Source organism: Eschrichtius robustus, chromosome 2 (assembly GCF_028021215.1).
Source record: "Eschrichtius robustus isolate mEscRob2 chromosome 2, mEscRob2.pri, whole genome shotgun sequence".
NCBI classification, from domain to species: Eukaryota; Metazoa; Chordata; class Mammalia; order Artiodactyla; family Eschrichtiidae; genus Eschrichtius; species Eschrichtius robustus.
In genome coordinates, this window is record NC_090825.1 from 83,207,811 (window position 1) to 83,227,304 (window position 19,494).

The 19,494-nt window shown below is 37.4% G+C and overlaps 1 protein-coding gene across 9 annotated transcripts in view; it reads left to right on the forward strand.

Moving 5' to 3' along the window:
• PAM (peptidylglycine alpha-amidating monooxygenase) overlaps positions 1 to 19,494 on the forward strand; it is a 296,746-nt gene that overhangs the window by 184,469 nt on the left and 92,783 nt on the right. For all 9 annotated transcript variants that reach the window (XM_068535686.1, XM_068535687.1, XM_068535688.1 and 6 more), the window contains 3 exons: positions 4,650 to 4,737; positions 16,504 to 16,589; positions 18,105 to 18,188. In XM_068535686.1, the coding sequence (XP_068391787.1) occupies positions 4,650 to 4,737; positions 16,504 to 16,589; positions 18,105 to 18,188 (258 nt within the window). The remainder of the gene's footprint in view (positions 1 to 4,649; positions 4,738 to 16,503; positions 16,590 to 18,104; positions 18,189 to 19,494) is intronic.

Sequence of the window (19,494 nt, forward strand, 5' to 3'; positions counted from 1 at the left end):
TGCACAGCACTAGCTGAAAAGTATCATTGACAAAAAATGTTTAATAACATGTAAAAATATCCACAGTATATGAAGTAAGCTGTTTACTGTGTGTAATATGATTCCACTAAGAGGAAAAAAGAAATAAAGTTAACAGTTTTCTCTGATGATATATATAGGTAACAATTCAGGAGTGCCTAAGTTTTGGAGATTCAAACTTGCATTTGCAAGTCAGTTCTTTTTTATTCTATAGGTTAATTATCCATGGTCTGTAGTATTTCTTTACTGCCTTCCTTTGGCTAAAAAGGGTGTTCCTCCCATTTCCAGTGGTATTTTGGGGTTGGTTATATGTGTACATAGATATCTCCTAAATTGCATATTCCTCCACTTGGCTGTGTGAGTTTTTTGAAATATTTCCACGTCCTAGGTCTGGCAGATACATCAAAATTTGACATGCAGACCTGGATATCCACTTGGAAGGGAAAAATGGAGAGAAAGCCAAGTGCTAAATGAAATTCTCTCCTAGGTCACATTTTTAGAAAATTTTATGGCCCTGATTGTAGTCTGATGTTAGCTAAAAGAGGCCATAAATCCTGAACAAGCTCATGCAGTTAGAACAAATTTTGCTTAGAACTCCAGAAAATAGACCTAGTTATCTCTCTGCTCAATATGTCAACCACACATGTACTTTCAAGTCTTTCATTTCAGATGACATTATTCTTTGAGAAATCCTCCAACCTATGCACTTGCAGTATTATCACATTTCCTTTAATTAATGTGCTTGAGTCACTATTTCTGGAGTCTTAGTCCTTCAAAAGTATTTGGTTCCCAGGACTCACTCGCACTTACTTGCCTATAAAATTTTCCCTGGTCTTATCCATCAGGCCGTCTGAACTGCTAACACCCATTGAGGCTGAAGAACCATTTCCACTTAAGCAACTGCCATCTTATTATTGAGTTAGAAGAGTCAGTGGCACGTTTAATCTTACCGGATATAGTACACCCTTGCATTCTCGCAAGGCTGTGGTTTTTGCCTGTTTGTCACCATCCCAAGGCTGCCTTTGTTTATTCTGCCTGTCAGAATCGCACACTTAAATGCAGTTGTTTTCATTATTATCCTCTAGCTCCCTTCCCCTTGGATCCTTTATTTCTTTTGGTGTATGATGGGAGAAAAAGAAAGAAGGGGGAATTTAAGATGTGATTTTTAAATATTTTTCCATATTATATTTTGTGTAATGTTGAAATCTCTAGCATAGTTATCTGTGTATCCTGTGCTCAGTGGACATTATTCTTATTCCCTAGGGGTGGGGTCTTATTTTGCAAAGGCAGGAATAATAAGTAGGAGTGGTACACACCCAGGAAATGGACCTGTCAGCCTAATCTTTTCCCAGTTGACCTCTGCCCACTACTGGCAGCAGGCCCTTCAGTGAAATTGTCCAAGTCCTGCTTTATCTTTGCTCTATTTTATGGCATCTACTGTTTGGTTTAGATTTACATTTTGATATGACATTTCTTTTGCTGGACGTGTTTTTCATTTCAACTTGCAATGAATTTTACTTTCAGTTACAATTATATGAATAGTTTGATATTATACTCTTTCTTTAGGAGATGGAAAAGATGGTTAGTTGTTTGTTTTCACTCTATACCAATAATTTACTTGGCATTTAAATTAGATCTTGAGTTTCTGGAGGAATGTGTGAGTCAGTGAGAATAAGTTTTTATGAGAGGGAACTTTGAGAGATTTTCTTTTACTACCACTTAAAGATATTGATTTCTTTCTCACTATAGAAACTAAAATTAAACACATGTCTACTAAGAGTTCACTGTGGAACAAATAAGTGGTTCTTAAAATAGTATGTCAGAGAAGAAAAAAAAGTCAGGAAATGGCTAGAGAAGTTATACTTTGAATAATGTTTGCCCTCTACAAAGGACAATGAGAAGATCCTCTTGCATAAGCAGGGGCCCAAGCAAAACTTTTGGCTTCCCTTCCTAGTGAAAAGCCACAGAGACTGTATGTTGTTGTCTTCATGATCTGTTCTTCTCCCAATAGGTCTCTTCTCTGTCCTTACCTGAATCTTTTGCTTAATATTTGACTTTTTAAATTTAATGGTAGCCCACTCTTCTTTCAAAAAAGTTTTTGCTTTGTTTCACAACAGTACACACACTGCATTAATATTAAAAAAAAAAAAAGAAAGAAAAAAACCCCAGAACACTGTTAGGGTCTCCTACACAGACCCTGACAGCTCAGGGCTTTCCCTAAAACTGTCCTGAGCCTTAGCTGTGGTTCCTACTATCACCTTTGGTGCTTTTGTTTACCCTCATGGCTTCAGGGTTCAATTTTTGAGTGATTCCCAAATATGTAATTCTCTGATCTCTTCCTTGAATAAGAGTTACGGAATTCCAATCTTCTGCTGGATCATTACACCTGGATTTTTAGCTGACACCTCGAACTCACATTGTTTTTCATCCAACAGTTTAATTCTTGATAAAATGCACGTGGCCATGTTGATTTATTACCAAAATTCCCAGAATGATTCAATCATGGGAAACCTATTAATATAATCCACCCATAATCAAAGAATCTAAGGGGGATGGGAACCCTATGATCATCTACATAGGTTCTGAAAAAGCAGAGGAGCCAGCCTCTCATTTGACAGCCCCTCATAGACTGGCATAGGGATATATATTTAAAAAAAAAAAAAAAAAAAGAAAGAGTGGGAGGTAGATTTAATCGGACCAAAAAGTTATAGACATCCATAGAATGATAGAAGCCATTTGATAAAAATGAATATAAGGGGCTTCCCTGGTGGCTCAGTGGTTGAGAATCCGCCTGCCAATGCAGGGGACACGGGTTCGAGCCCTGGTCTGGGAAGATCCCACATGCCGCGGAGCAACTAGGCCCGTGAGCCACAATTACTGAGCCTGCGCGTCTGGAGCCTGTGCTCCGCAACGAGAGGCCGCGATAGTGAGAGGCCCGCGCACCGCGATGAAGAGTGGCCCCCGCTTGCCGCAACTAGAGAAAGCCCTCGCACAGAAACGAAGACCCAACACAGCCAAAATAAATAAATTAATTAATTAATTAATTTTAAAAAATGAATATAAGATAAAAAATTGCATCACATACCAAAATAAATGTAAAGTGAGTAAAAGACAAAGGCTAGGTACTCCCACCTCTGGGCCTTTTCAATTTGCCTCCCTAGAGGAATGATCCCCTGGGAGGGTTCTGGAAGGCGGGAAAGAAATCCCGCACTCAACTTGAGAGTGAGCCTATGGAGGTAGACTCCCTCCTCCATTTCTTTTGTAACAGATTTAGGCTTGGTAATGATATGATTTTCTATGATTTGGGAACTATTGTAATTTCTAATTGTTTCTTTCCTTCCAAAGTGTCTTCTTCAGTTTCCTAGGCTTACTATATTCTTTGGTAACAGAAAACGAAGCCTCAAGTTATATCAAGTCCATTTTCCAGCTAACCTCTGTTTGTTGGTTTTTTAAATAGCAGTATGAAAATCTCAAGATGTGATTTTTAGGCTTTAAATTCCTATTTTCAGTGCAGTAAATGAAAGGCTTTTTATTTTCCATGAAAGTTGGGAGTCAAGATGGCTCACAGTAGGCACCTTGTGTTTTCTGATCAGCCACACTATGCAAGTCATGGTGCTATAGTTTGATGTAGAACATCTTTTATTTTGTAAATACGTATGTCTCAGATACATATTTCAGCAATAAAAGGTGTTTTATTAATTTTATCAAATAGACAAAAAGAGCTAAAAGATGCAGTTTTGCACACACCCAAGACTCAAGATCATTTTAGACTATTTAACATTTTTATGCGTAAAGGTGACTTGAAAACTGCCCGGTCGGGCAGCATTTTGAATGTGGACAAAAGGGGATGAGCCACACCCAAACCAGGAAAGAAAGTTCATGCTCGGTATTGATCATCCTAAATGATATAACTTATCCCTGATTTTTCTTTGTTCTACCTCTGAACTGACTTTTATTTTAATGTCTTTCAACCACTATTATTAGGACAAAAAGAGAAATGACAACGTGTAAGTTTCAGTTTCCCTTTAACAAGTGCACAGTACTCATCCAGGACATTTTTCTTCTTGTGTATTTTTGTAAAGATACATTTTCCACTTTTCTTTTCCTTTCTAGTAACTTGTTTCTCCATATCACAATCCAGTGGCTACTGTTATTTTAAGATGGTAATAAATTTGTGTTCTGAATCCTTTTGCTTATGTTTTGACCACTCACTGTGGCTTCTGTTTCAGTGCAATGTTGTGCAGTATTGTATGGTGCTCAGAACTCTACCGAATTCTGGAAGGAAATATATTGTGAATACGTAGCCTGGAGCTTTCATGTTATACCCACACAATGCTCTCATCACTTTAAAAGGGGGCTTTCATTAATGTGTGTGTGGGTATATCTGTAGTTTCACCCTATTATTTTCTCTTCTGTTATATAATAGTTTATTATCCTACTAAATTAAATTATCAAATCATGTTCATCTTAAGGAATAAGATAATTTATACAACCAGAGCATTCTGTCATAAGAGCATCAAAATATCTTTGTTATACAGCTACTTGAAATGTTGAATGCTGGGGTCTCTTGTGACACTTGTGCACAGAAGTATAACTTGTATTGACGATCATGTATCATTTTCTCTTAACAGTTGACTTCAAACCCCGTGCCAGCATGGATACTGTCCATCATATGCTACTTTTTGGATGCAATATGCCAGCGTCCACCGAAAATTACTGGTAAGGGATGGGTTCATAGTACAAAGGGGTGAGAAAATGTGTTTTTTATAAGTACAAAGTGCATCTCTGCAGGTATTTTACAACTGACTAATAAAATAGGCAGAACATTTCTTTTTTAGAAAACAATATTGTTCTTTTGCATCACATAGTTATCATGGGTTGATTATCACAGTTATTTAGTCTGCTATGGAACACAACCATCAGTCTTTGTCACTGACTTTATATATATACGTCTGTTGTCATAGATAGTGTGTCAAGGTGGAGACAGCTTGTGAAGAAAGATTGAAATTGAGATAATGGATACTCTGATGTTTATTTCTTTAAGTTCATGATTCAACCCAAAGAGCACCACGGATCTGTTCACTGAGTACTCTTTTATCACGGACATTGTGCTAGGTGATCTGTATACCCCATTTAAAATGAAAATTAAAATTTAGCCTAACGTCTTTGCAAAGATGGTATTATTGTCCCCACTTTACAGGCAAGGAGTCTGAAGCTCAAAGATTCAGTGACTTGCTCAAGGTAACAAGCTGGTTGGTGTCACACCAGGATTGAACCCTGGGTTGTTTGATTCCAAATCTAAAGTTATTTCTCTTTTACCACAGTGCCTCCCATTTATTCAAGTAACAGTTGCAGTTTTAGAATTTAATCACTGCAGTGAATCTTAATATCATGTCTTGAACCATCAATAAACATCTATTAAATGCCTGTTATATGCCAGAACTGCAGCAGGTGCTGTGGGATGTTCTAGGATAGATAATTTTCTACCCCCCAGAAGCTTACAGCATAATTATGGCTTGAGATCTTCCCTTTCATTTTATTCTTTGGTAGTTCGTGAAGATCAGTGATCTTTGAAAACAGCCATGTGTTTTAAGCCTCATCTTTTGCACCTATAGGCAGAATCACTGTTACATATTTAACAATCCAGAATGACTGGTGTGTCCTGCTTTGCACTGGAAAGGGATCTGTTCTGTGGTCCTGCCCCTGCATAATCATGTAGACTGATAGACCTTTCTCTGTGCATCCTAATATTCATCAGGCTGATTTGAGGCATGCAGCGACTGCTTTCTAGTCATTTTTATAATAAACAATTGTAATATGTATTTGGAAGTGTTAAAAGCACAGGGCAATTAGTGGAAATCTCCATGGACCAAGTACCATCAAAGCATTTGTTAATAGGCTTAAGTTATTTGATGAAAGGGACGTATCACATGGGAACCCAGCTCACATGACTGGGTTTATATAAAAATGGAGTCAGCAAATCACAGTTAATACCCTTTGATATCAACATTCCTGTTTTTGCTCTTCAGTAAATTTTTGTAAATAAAATCCTGGCATTAAAAGATTATTCTGTGACAGCCTTTTCTGAATCTTATTCAGCAAATCACACATTTTGGTCTTTATGTTTTAAAAATATTTCTTGTGAAATTAGCAATATTTACCTTTGAACTAGAATTAGTGAAAATGGCTAGAGGGAATGTAAGCTTTTAAAACCTGCTTTAGCAGATTCTCTTGGTTCAAGAGAATGAGTGAAAAAATAAAACATCACTTAAATGTTATTATGGCCCTAATTGTTAAGAAAAATTATATAAAATGAACTAAGCGTAGTTCACCGTTCTCATGTTAAGGGAATATCAGAGCAAACACATTATGTTGCCTCCTTTAAAATATTAATATTCTTAAATATACTATTTTGAAATTAAGTTTGTAAAATATATTTCCAAAAGACTTCCAGGTTGGGGAAAGAGAGAATCCAAAGAGAAACGTGAGAGTGAAAACAGCAATTTTGAGTAAAGTAATTGCTGCACGTATTTTTTTTGCTAAAATTACTACTTGAAAGACAGCATTATAGAGTGAACGTGTAGCTAACTGTCTAGATTCCATGGGTAAATTATTTATCCCATGTGGGCTGGCCTTGATTTTTTCATTTTATCAAGGGACTAACACTAGATCATTTATAGAACTCCTCTGTGCTCTAAAATTCCATAATTCTATGAATATAAATTGCATACAAATGCTGAGTCAGATTGGAAAGACATCTTTATTAGGAGTTGGAGACATGAGTAAGTTGCACTTGTTAATAACTCACCTCAAGCAGACAGGCCACTGTGTTTTGCCATTGAGTTGCATCACTGAATAATTAGAATTCTTAATGACATTATACCCATGTCATTTTGTTTATTTTTTAAATTATTTTATTTATTTTCTTTATTTTTTTTCTGGCTGCGTCAGGTCTTAGTTGTGGTACGTAGGATCTTTGTTGAGGCATGCAGGATCTTTCGTTGTGGTGCGGGCTCTTCATTGTGGCGTGTTGGCTTCTCTCTAGTTGTGGCACGTGGATTTTCTCTCTCTAGTTGTGACGTGTGGGTTCCAGGGTGCGTGGGCTCCGTAGTTTGCAGCACACGGGCTCTCTCGTTGAGGGGTGAGAGCTCAGTAGTTGTGGCGCAGGGCTTAATTGCCCTGCGGCATGTGGGATCTTAGTTCCCCGACCAGGGATCAAAACCACGTCCCCTGCATTGGAAGGCGGGTTCTTTACCGCTGGACCACCAGGGAAGTCCCTGTACCCATGTCATTTCAAATGGATTTTTAAAATCTGCCTTGCAGCACATAGTCCCTGTTAATCTATAGAGTAGTTATAATCGACTTTCTAACCGTACACCAAGGACAATAAGCTTTTGAGCTTTTAACCAGCTCAAAGTGTTCATCTAACATTTAAAAGTAGGGTCTTTTCACTACATATATAGGATCTGTTCAATATGCAAACTAGTAAATGTACATTAAGTAAAACTGTTCCAGTGACCTGGCTTTAACAATCCAGCCTTATTCTCCATTTAAAAATGGGATAGGCTTTTTATCCCCCAATATTTGGCAAAATCCATGCCTCTTTAAAGCATTAGAGCTCACAGCATATTTCATGGGCTGAACTTTTCAGTTGCTTCACAGAAGCATCCTCTACTCCCTGCCCCCGATGCCACTCAGGCTCAGCCCTGGAGACAGTCAGCGGATGTTTTCCAACTGCTTAGCCTCTTATCCTCCCACCTGAATTATAACACTAATAACAAAAATCTATCAGTGTCAAAAGCCTTGCATTATTTTTCTGCATTGAGTCATGGACTTTATCACACTCATTCTGTAGTTGCAAATCTATTCTTCAGTTGCTCCAAGATATAGACAGTACTTAAATGAAGATTCCCAGACTTTCACATATATTTTTGGTTATGATACCAGTAGTGGCTTTTGATGTGTAAGAATATCAAGAAATCATTCATACCCTAAGGAAACCATTTTGAGAATACAAAGCTGTTTTAGTGAAAGAAGATAAAGCAAAGAGGATATTTTAACACCATGATGTGAATAAAAATTCACATTTTAAGGCAAGACAAGAAAAATTTAAACATAAATTTTTTCTCTGCCCTTTGGCCTCCTCCCTCCCCTCTAGTGTGCATTGTGCATCTGCATTATGTGTTAATCATACCTCCCCAATGACAGAAATATCTGGTCAAATCATAGAGATCAATTTTTCTTCTTCTGGCAACAGCCGTGTACTTCTTTAGAAGATAACATTCCTTCCTCAATCCTGTCAGGGCTCACGATGACCCACCACTCACCTTGTATGTGCAGACATCTTTGGTAAACTTTATGTACAGTGGCAATTACCATTTTCCTTAATGACAGAGATTGGTGCAGAACTGACTGGTCAGACAATCTGGGAGATGCTGGGCTACACCTAATGTAAGTCCTTAGCTTAAATACTCACCTATGACCTTATTCATGTCACTAGCAATATTATTTGTATTCTGCCTATTTTACAAGATAATTGTTTCTTATGCTACCAAATCTATGACTGAGCCTCAGATAAAATTAATGATGATTAGGTGACTTGAAACCATTGACCAAATATATAGTCCTATAAGATCAATGATTGTAATAGTGTAACTCCAGATATGGGAAAAAGCAACAAGAGGAAACCATATCCTGAACCATAACAGCTTAGTAAGACAGATGGTCCAGAGGCTTTTGGCCACTGTTAACAGGACCCAGTCCAGTAATAGCACATTGAGTGGCCTATCAACAAAATATTTGCCTGGTCTGGGAATGAGCATCCCTAGCAACGTGGGACAAATTGGTCACGAAATGCCTCCCAAACTTTGGTCGAAATTAAGACTGAAAGAGAAGGAATTGTAAGATAGAAAATGTTGCCCACCATCCAGTTCTACAAGAGTCAAGCCATTAGCCACTGCAGTTGCTGACCTACAGTACACCCTGAAAGGAGTTCAGGGTGAAGGTCACGATGAAGCACTTTGTGCTCTGGGAAAACTGGCAAAACTGGCTCTCAGATAGACATTTTCAGGAGAAAATTTTATGAACTCAGTTTCTTGCATCTTCCCATAGTTAGAAAAGCATTAAAACCATTAACTGAGATGTCTGTTTCTTGTGACTAGCAGCAACCTTCTACTGAGATGTGTGCTTGATTGCACATACTCCCTGCACCAAAATCACGTATATACCGACCTTTTCCAAACAGTTCTCAGAGCTCTCTGAGAGACTGTCTCCCAGCTTATAAACCTCAGTTTGGCTCGAGTAAAATTTTCCATTTCTTTCTTAGATTCACTATTGATTAATTTTTTGTTCTTGACAACCAAAGCGTCAAGCTCAGATTTCCTCTCTTTTCTGTTTGTTAGCTAGGATTTCCCCGTTTTCACTTCAGTTTTCTGCTTTCATTGCCAGCAAGTTGGCAAATAGGTGTGTGTCTGTAATGAACATTTTTTTCCCCTGAAATTATGAAGTTATAATTCATCCCCTGTCTTCAGGCAGCGCTTTTACTATGACGGCAAAGAGCTATTCTGATGATGCTTCACTGTGGTGCTGCCCTCCTTGGCTCTTTGTAATTGCCTCTCTCTACTGTTCATTAAAATATACTTACAGTTATATTAAGTTCACATGAAAATAGTAGACACAGCGTGGAGCAGTTTTCATTATTTAGTCATTTTAATTTTAAAGTTTTTTTTTTTTCTTCCACATATTCCATCCAGTCTTTTGTGTCTCGTTCCAAATTAGCAGCTCACACTGGTAATGTGTCTAGTTAATTATATGCATGTGCATTTAAATTGCATACATTGATGTGAACCTTTTAATGTACTGTGGGGTGGTCCCTTTCTAGTTAGAGTGGGCCTGGTGCTCAATTCTAAATTAACGGACCTCTCGAGGATGCGAATAAGGACCAGCTGATGGAAAAGCAGCAGCTCTGCTGGCCCATGTCAGGAAGGCAGCAGTACCTGTCAGATTAAGCCTCATCCCTTCTTTCCCAGGCTTTTAAAGGAGGAGACAATTACTGCATCTAGGCACCAAGGGAAAGTAATAGCACCAGGATTGGAGCAAGCATAGCAATAGCACGATTTGTTGGACTCCATTTGTGCTTTCAGACTTAAGTCAAGGTGTAGCAGTTCTAAGTTCCCCCAGATTTGTTGGCTGAATATGAGCCATAACTGAGCAGATGCTCTTTGTGGCTTTTTGGAGTCAGTAGGGAAATGAGGTGCTGAAAACTAGGTAATTTAGATATTAAAAAATTTATTCCTGGCTCTCCATGAAAATACGGTAAGTTTTAGGAGACCTTGGAAATTGAAATATCCATTTATCTATTCAATGAGTACCTTTCTTTATTCTTACTGTGACAGACATTTTTTTAAAATAATGAGTGGATAGCTACTCAGAGTTTCAAGCTTTGAAAATCATAGTTTTGTTTATACACATTGTTTTGGCATTTGGAGTAATTCTGGCGCACTTTCTCTTTGTGATGTGAGGTTGTATAGTCTTATACACTTTCTATTCTGCTGAGCACAGGGCTTAGGGCTTAAGGCAACTTATGACTGCAAGCCCCAAGATTGTGTGTTTACAATACTGGGTGATTACGTTGAAGGGGCTTCTTCTGTATTACGTCTTGTACTTTGACGAAATCTATGCAGAGCTAAAATTATTGTTTTCCGTCTTGTTAATTAATATTTGATTTGGAAACTATTTCTAATGATGCTTATGACCAGCTACTGTTTACAAATCTAAGGGGGCTTCTACAGGTTGTTGAATCTTTTTGAAAAGAAGAATCCCAGCTGGTTGAATGAGGCTGTTTCCAGCTGTTCTAACTTGGAATCATTCTCAAGCTAAAGCAGTAGTGCTTTACCATCCTATGAAGCTTTAGCTAAGATCCCTTTCAACTGCTTCTATTTATTAACCACCTGCTGTGTCGTTTTAAATGCCACTGTCTTCACAGGGTTACAGATGCTGATGAGGGGAAAGAGAAAAGTAGCTAAAACATATAAATATATATAAATATAAATATATATATATATAAAGAGAGAGAGAGGCCTGTATGTGAGACACCCTGCTTGGTTACTCATTTAAATGACTTTTTTTTTTTTAGGGTGATGTTACTTTCCAGAAAAGTCTACAGCTTTGTTGCCTCCCTTATGATGATAATGATTCTTTGGTTGAGAATGGTATTTGCATACACTGCCTTTATGCACCCTCTCCACATCCTAGCTACCTGTCATCCATACACTATACAGCAAGATTCACAGCATGTCTTCTGCAATCCCCTCTGTTTCTTCTGCCGTAATGAAACTTCTAAAGTTTAACATACATAACATCCTTGTCAGTATAAATAAAAGTAACACACTCTCCAAAATCTGTGATATCCCTTGTTCTAAGCACTATAAAATGTGTCTTTGAGTGTAGCAGCAAAGTTTAGACATGAATTACTGCTAGGCTAAAGTTAATTGCATCCATTTCCTTTTTCTCCTTTAATATTGTAATAGATTCATATTATTATATTGCATATCTGAATGGTATAAAGAATCTTCATTCAAATATAGTTGGCATCTTGCTCTAACTTCTGGTCGCCAATGATCATATTCCTTGTCTAAGTTTTAGGTGCCTGTAATAGAGGTGTTGATAGGAGTTCCTTAGCAACTGACCAATTCTCAGTGGACTAGTGTCAACTTTAATAAAATAGAATGGCATGGTTGTAACCATTTTGAGAGTTTAAACAGAAACCAGCATTACATAATTTTGAACATTATTATTTTCTCACAAGACGAGTATTTATGTTAAATAGGATGGCAGTGTTATAGCACAGTGCTATAACATTTAATGTAGAGCCAGAACTTTGAAATCAGAGCATCTTGGGTTCAAATCTCAGTTCTACTACTTGATAGTTGTAATAAACATTGGTCAAATTATTTAATCTGTATTGGTCTGTTTCCTCATCTATAAAATGGGACTACTAATCTCGCCTGATTGGACCATCACAAAGAGTAAGTGAGGGGATGTCAGTAATACGGTTGGTGCAGTGCCTGGCACGTAGAGGTACTTAATAAATGGTAACTATTCTCTTTATTCGTTTATTAATAAGGTATTTATTAACCATCCACTACGTACCAAGGGCATTCTTAGGCATTGAGAATTTGGTGTGAACAAAACAGATATACCTTCTGCTGTTGTAGACTTTAGAGCCTCTCTAATCTGTTGGTGGAGAGGGGTAGGGTGGGGAGTGAGAAGGATGCCTCAATATTGTGGTGCTATTTTTCCGGCTGGTGCCTTTTAATCACCTCTCCTATTTAGCTTTCCCATTAAGTATCCTTCTAATTACTATGTTAATGCGTACACATTGCATTGAAATTCACATAGGATTTGTCTGAATTGGGAAATGTGTTCTATGGGTTTATAGAGCAGTTAATGAAATTTGAATACCTGACTCACGCTGGATGTCATTTTGAAAAGTAAGGACATTCCACATATGCCATTGATTTTTATGTGTGTTTCTTAAAGAAACTTTCTGACCTTGGATTAATTTTCCTGTGATTCTGTTAGATGCTTAATGCATTAAAATTGGAATTTAAGACTGTACAGACTTAACTTTAGGGCATGACAATTTTATTAAAATAAGTTTTTTCAGACCAAAGAAGAAATGACTTTATCAGTTCTGATTTTCTCTGAGTAACCTTGGGTTTTAACTAACCTTTCACAGATAGAACCAGAGGAGTACTTTAACAGTCAATCATGCTCTGTTTGGATAATTCAAAATGACAGGCTAGCACTTTTCAGAGCTTGGCATAGTCTGGAAATAATTCATGCCATCTGAATGGTTTCCCCATGGATTAGAGGTGAAAAGGTTCTATAGCAAAGGTCCAAGAATCCAGAGTAGTTTTATTTTCAAATGTTAATTCTCATCATTTTTGTTATGAATACTAAGAAACCACTAGGGAGCTATGTGAATCTTTTCACAATTAATTGGCTTAATCTAGACGAGCCTTTAGGGGAAGCTGCTAGAATTATAAGAATAAGAAACCTGGTCGATGAGGCCTGAAATTACAACAGCCGTTGATCAAGGGTTACTTTGCTTCCTAGCCTTAATACTCTTCTTCTCAATTAGGATAGTAAAGATTCTCACTATTTTTACAGGACACTGTTTGGAAAGCCAACATATGCAATGCTATCTTTATTCTGTTGGTCATTTTATGTGGAGAAAATGTGATACTGTTTCCATTTAAAATGGGAAATGGAAATTTGAAAATGAAAAGATGCGGAGAGTTTATCCAAATGTTCTTTGCCACTCCTTTATGTTATCCATTGTAGGACTCATTTCTCTTGGCCTCTTGTTTTTCCTCTTCACTTAGTCCTCTCACTCATTAAGTTTTAGAATGAGTCTCAATATCCCAGGGCCCTCCAGTGAGTCATCGTTTACTCAGCCTTGAGTTTTATACAATTTTTTTTTAAATTATAAAACAGGATTTTAAAATCAAATCAAAGTTTGCTTTTGGAGCTCTTCTTTTACCAGACCTGATGAGAGCATGAAACATTGTCTCTTCACAAATAAGAACTTATTTTATCTAAAACTTGATTTTAGAATTGCATACTCGAATTGCAACTTAGTTCAGGTATGATAGTAATCATCAAAGCTGATCTTCATATAATACCATGAAGTCTCCGCCTATAAGTCAGTCTCATGAATAGAGATATAAGGGAGTGTGACAGCCAGAGCTTTGAATCATGGCTTGGCTGTGTGACCTTTTGAAAGTTACTTAAAGTCTCTGAGCTTATTCAGCTGTAAAGTATAACCTACTTGCAGTGTCTTGTGAGAGTGAGTATGAGCTTATTTGTACAGAATTCCAGGCAAATGATAATTCAAATTTATTGTCATTTAATATTTTAGTTAAAACTTTTTAACTAAAATTTTTTTAAATGTTATACTTGACAGTACAATAAAACTTAGGCCGATTCAATTATTTAAGTGTTTGTATATAAAAAGTTAAAAATGTATTTAGAAGTTAACTTCCCCAAACATTTCTTAAATATTTACTAAATGCCAGGCAGGGCTGCAGGTGCTGGGAGTACAGGGTGAAAGATATGACCCAAACCTCAAAGTCTACACAGTCTGGCTGGAGAGGAGATAAGCAAGCTGATACTTAGGATGCGTGCTATAGTTAAAGAATGCAAGTTGGGTGGGACGGGCATCAGAGAAAGCTTCCCTGAGGAGGAAGACTTGAAGTGAATCTTGAATGAGAAGGTGAGAACAAGGTTGTCAGGCAGAGAGTTGGAGAAGGGGTTTTCCAGAAAGAGAACAGTGGAGAAGAGAGAGGTTAGAAACTGGCAGCAACTTGGCATGACTGAAAAGGGTTTTTTTTTTTCTGGGGATGTAACAGGGGCCCAGATCATAAAAGCCTCGTGTGTTATACTACAATGTTTAGATTTTATTTTTGGGAAGCATTTGAAAGAATTTGTGCCAGCAAATGACATAATCAAATATGTAGCTTAGAAAATTTTACTAAACCAGTTTTCTCTGTTATGTTTCATTCTGGTTCTTTCTAGTCATACACTGAATTGACTTCCATATCAGAGGAAGCAATTATCTTGTTTAACCTAAGACTGTCATCACATTGCTGTTAAGCACTTGTATATTTATGATCTTTGTGGAAAGCTATGAAAATTGCCATCAAGATCTTTAAATTTTAGTAGCTCACAGCAGTGAGATACCAAGTTCATCGCATCTGACAATCTCGTTTCTTAAACTATTATAGCACGAGGCCAAGGAGGGAAGTTCTGCTTTTGGGTACTGTCCAATACCCCAAGCCTTTTAGCACACTTGGCACAAGGATGTCACAGACATTTGTTCCAATGCACGCATCTCACATGCTAATGATCCTGCATGATAAGTATATCGTTTTTGACAGTGAACAGTAAGAAACCACTGGTTGATGTGCTTTACACTGCACATTACCCAGTTTCCTTCTACAGCCTGATTTAGAGAAGCTAGAGCATTTGCTAAATATAACCTTAGAGGGACCTCCTGGTTCCTGGCCCTTTATTCAGATGCATAACCGTTGTCTGCACTTACTGCCTATCCTCTCCCACCACTTCTGGCTGTAAGCAGGAATCATGTTAGGAGTCCCTGCCTCTGACCTGGCCTGGGTGTTCTCCAGGTTTCTAGGCTCAGTTTCTAACGTGTTTAGGAAGTTGCCACGGTCTGCCTTCACTTCCCTTCCAGGCCATGGGCAATGCACTTTTTCTCCTGTGTGAGCCAAGCTCCCGGCCAAGAAGCTGTTTTTGTCCTTGTCCTTGACGGTCCTCAGACCTTTCAGATCTGCCTAAACTCCTGACCCTGACCTTGCTTGGTGCCACTTTCTCAAAACACAAATATATAAAAGCAACATGAAAATGTCACCCAACAGTGTTTTGAACAAGTCAAATTATATGACAGAACCAACTAAGAGATGTAGTGTAATGGGGAAAAAATGTGTGGTTTGGAGTCAGACAGCTTACCATCTGTGAGATTGGATCTACCATATAGATACCAACGTGCTAGTTACTGTGCTGGGTGCCTTACACGTATTACCACCACCACTCCCCATCAGAGAGGTTTCCACACAGAAACTGGGCCTTTGAGGGCTGATGTACATGTCCAAGATACACAGCTATTAAGGGGAGGTTGTGGGATTCAACTCCAGATATGTCTTTCTGCCTGTGCTCCTTTGACCATATAACACTGCCTCTCAACAGTGAGTCTTTAGATAAACTGAATGTTTTGTTAAATAATGCAGAACCCTGGTATAGTGCTTTGAGGTTCATGAAGTGCTTTCATTCCTATATCATTTACTTTATAGAACAACTCTGTGAAGTAAGTATAACTATCCCTGTTTTACAAGAGAGAAGACTGAGGCTCTGTAAGATTAAGTGACTTGAAACAATTTATAAATGGCATAACCAGTATTCATGAACTTTAAAACAGCCACAAGAACCCTGTGAGTGGGATGTACTTGTATTGTTCACCCTACTAAGGGTAGGCACTATAAATGCCACCGATCCCCAAATGGGAAATGCGTATGATGTTTCTTTAGTCCACTTCCAAATTTCCAGTGCATTGGCTTTGGTTTACACACCCTTTGTGTAATGCTTACTTTTCTACCTGATTACATAGAGTACATTCCAAGGATGGACATATTGAATTAAACTGTATTATCTACCTCACAGGATTGTTTCACATCAGGCAACTAACAAACAGATCTCCCTTTATAGGTGCTTTTTTCACATATAAAATTGTTCTTCGCTCCAGTGTTCCTTACAGTCTTAAAGCTGATATGACTATAATGATGGTATATTGATGTACTTTTCTTTACCTTGTTTTCAAATACCTCTCCCTCCCCACTCCTCCCATGGGAAGAGATTTATGCATTTTACTAATTGAATCTTCACTTATAGCTACTTTTTTTTCTTCAGGTTTTGTGATGAAGGAACCTGTACAGATAAAGCCAATATTCTATATGCCTGGGCAAGAAATGCTCCCCCAACCAGACTCCCCAAAGGTATACCTGAGGCCTCTTGGATAGCCTTATACTGAACTGCTTAGTTTTTGATTCCAAAGTACTTTTTATTATATGTTCTTTCCAACAGCTGTTGACCATGTTCTATGTTGCAATTTCACGCTAAAAAGTACCCTTATTGCCTGCTTTGTATTGAAAAGGTTTCATTTAGGTGGTTATTCTTTCTCTGTCTCTCTTTGATAAGTAATTGGCTCACACAACAGTTCAGATAGAATTAGAAAATAACGAGTATACCTCAAGCCACCTTTGGCCTGAGGCACATTGGTTCTTGACAGCAGGAGCATTTCACGAGCCAAGAGAGCTAGGAATTAAATAAATTGCCATTTCAACAAACAGATTTTTAATAGTCCTGGAACCTGGGTATTTAATGTGATGCCAAACCTCAGCTGGCTTTCTGAATTCACCTCTAAACTGTTCATAGCTTCCAATGTGTGAGTGAATTACCGGACTCTCCTTTATTACCTGGATCTTTCTTAGTATCAAAGTGAATGTATAGTTCTGAAACAGAATAGGACTGCCGTGGTTTAGGGATGGAGGGATGGCATCTTGTGATGCCTCCCTAACTCATGCCTGCACTAATTTTTAAATTTTTTTATATTTTTAATCTTTTTATACAGTTTTAAAGGTTCCTTTCTATTTATAGTTATTACAAAGTATTGACTATATTCCATGCATTGTGCAATACATCCTTGAGCCTCTCTTTCACCCAATAGTTTGATTTCGGTTTTGCTTTACTTCAAATAAGTGTCAGAATCCTCTCTAGAGTTTACCAGGCAGCCACTATCAAACAAGTTTGGAAACTAATAGGGAGGTTTGTCATAGATTTGTTGATGTTTTTAAGATCCATTGGTAGAGAAGATTAAAAAAATTTGTTTTCTCTGTCTATAAATATTTTCTCTGTAGATTTTTTTTTAGCTTACTAGCAAACTCGACTAACAGTAAGGCTCTTAGGCACCCTTCAGATTCCAAAACTTTATTGACATTGTAATCTAGTAGGTAATTGGTTTCTTCAGTGATATTTTTGCAGTTACCTGTTTTCGTATGGGAAGAAAAACAATTTCCTGAGATGGTCCTAAGAAGTCTATTTCCTATATTCAATCAGAAAATAAAAATGAATATGAGTATATACAAAACAAAATGAAAGAATGGGTTTATGTATGTCTGTTATGTAATCAACAGGGACAGAATTTTGTTTTGTTTTGTTTTGTTCTGTTTCTTGAAAAATGAGTGAATTGTCCTCTTAAAGTGTAAGTGATCACTCTTGGTTCTGAAGTGGAGACTACGAATAGAATTCTGTCAGAGCTTAGAGAAGGAATGATAGGTTATATTAGAGATTTTCATTGAATGCCTAGTTTATTTCCATTTTCATATAACATAATTTCATATATTATGTGCTGTTTTCTTTCCCTTTGGATTTCATAGATCAGCAACCTTTGATTAGCTCTATTTAACTTCCATTTATAAAATATTAATTTATCTTCTTTTCAATATCTTCAGGTGTTGGATTCAGAGTGGGAGGAGAGACTGGAAGCAAATACTTTGTACTACAAGTACACTATGGGGATATTAGTGCTTTTAGAGGTAAGTTTTGAAATGTTGGAACTAAGCTCAACTTCAATACTATATTGTTTAAAATATATATACTATTTTCTATATAATAAAATGAAGAATTGACTACACCCTCTGCCCACTAGTAAACAGCTGCTTTTGTCTCCTGGAATTTGAGACTATTGAAGAAATGACTTTTATTTTGAAAGTTATAATCTCTTATGCACATATTCTCTTATGCATCCTACTGTGCTTTCTCTTATGCTGACTTCAGGGTTCTCTTCCTTTCCAATGTATTATCGTATCCACCGTCTCCTATTAAAAGATTCCTTCTTAGCAGCATTGTCAGAAAGAATAGGGACTAGTAATTTATTTATATTACTAGAAGCAAGCCACTGGAGAGTCAGCATGTTTTGTAACACCAGGGAAGTTCTCAAATGCTCAGGTTCATGTCAGTGGTTTATCTGTAATCCACACTTGCCACTTCATCTGTTGCCCACTGCACCGATGCGCGGACCCCACCCACTCCATAGAGGCTGCTGAACACTGCTTTGGACACTTGCTGGTCTACCCATATTACCATGCACTTTGTTTAAGTGCTCCTTTTCTTATCATAGAATCATTAACATGAGGAAGGGACCCTGTTCCCAAGGCAGCCAAAACTGTGCTTATTATTCCTTCTGCTGCATTTAGTCAAACTCCAACCGCATTCCAGGTTCACACTTTGGTGTTCACAGGAGTGTAAATATTAAGCAGTCTTCTTCTTGGCTTGTCAGCCTTTCTACTTTGTCTTGCTGACTTCTACATGTTTTCTTGAGTTCTCTAACAGTATTTTTCTACTAACTAACCTGATACATTTTGCTCTCTGGATGCATTAGCTTTCTATCCAGCAGCTAAGTTTAGAAGTACATATCCATCTCTGCCTATGAAATATCCTCTGGGGCCCTTGCTGAGAGCACCCCATGCTGAAAGTTTCCATAGGTTCTCAGCCTTCAGGACTGGGACAATAAATGCAGTCTTCCTCTGGAAAAGGATGTTGGAAAGAATAAATTTATGTCAACTATACTCCAATAAAATTTTTTTAAAAAAGAATAAATTTATATAATGAAAAATTATAATTCGTACTACAATCAGATATATTATCGATTAAACAAGCTCCTGTGGACCAGCTCATGAACCTAACTTCCAAGTAAAACCTGCTTTTTATAAAAAATATGCTTTGAGTTATATATAAATAGCTTTCCATTTTTGGAACAGGACCTAAAATCTTAAGTTGTTCATTGTAGTGCTGAGCCAAGGTTTTGTTGAAAACAGAGGAATAAATAATGTTCGTGTTTGA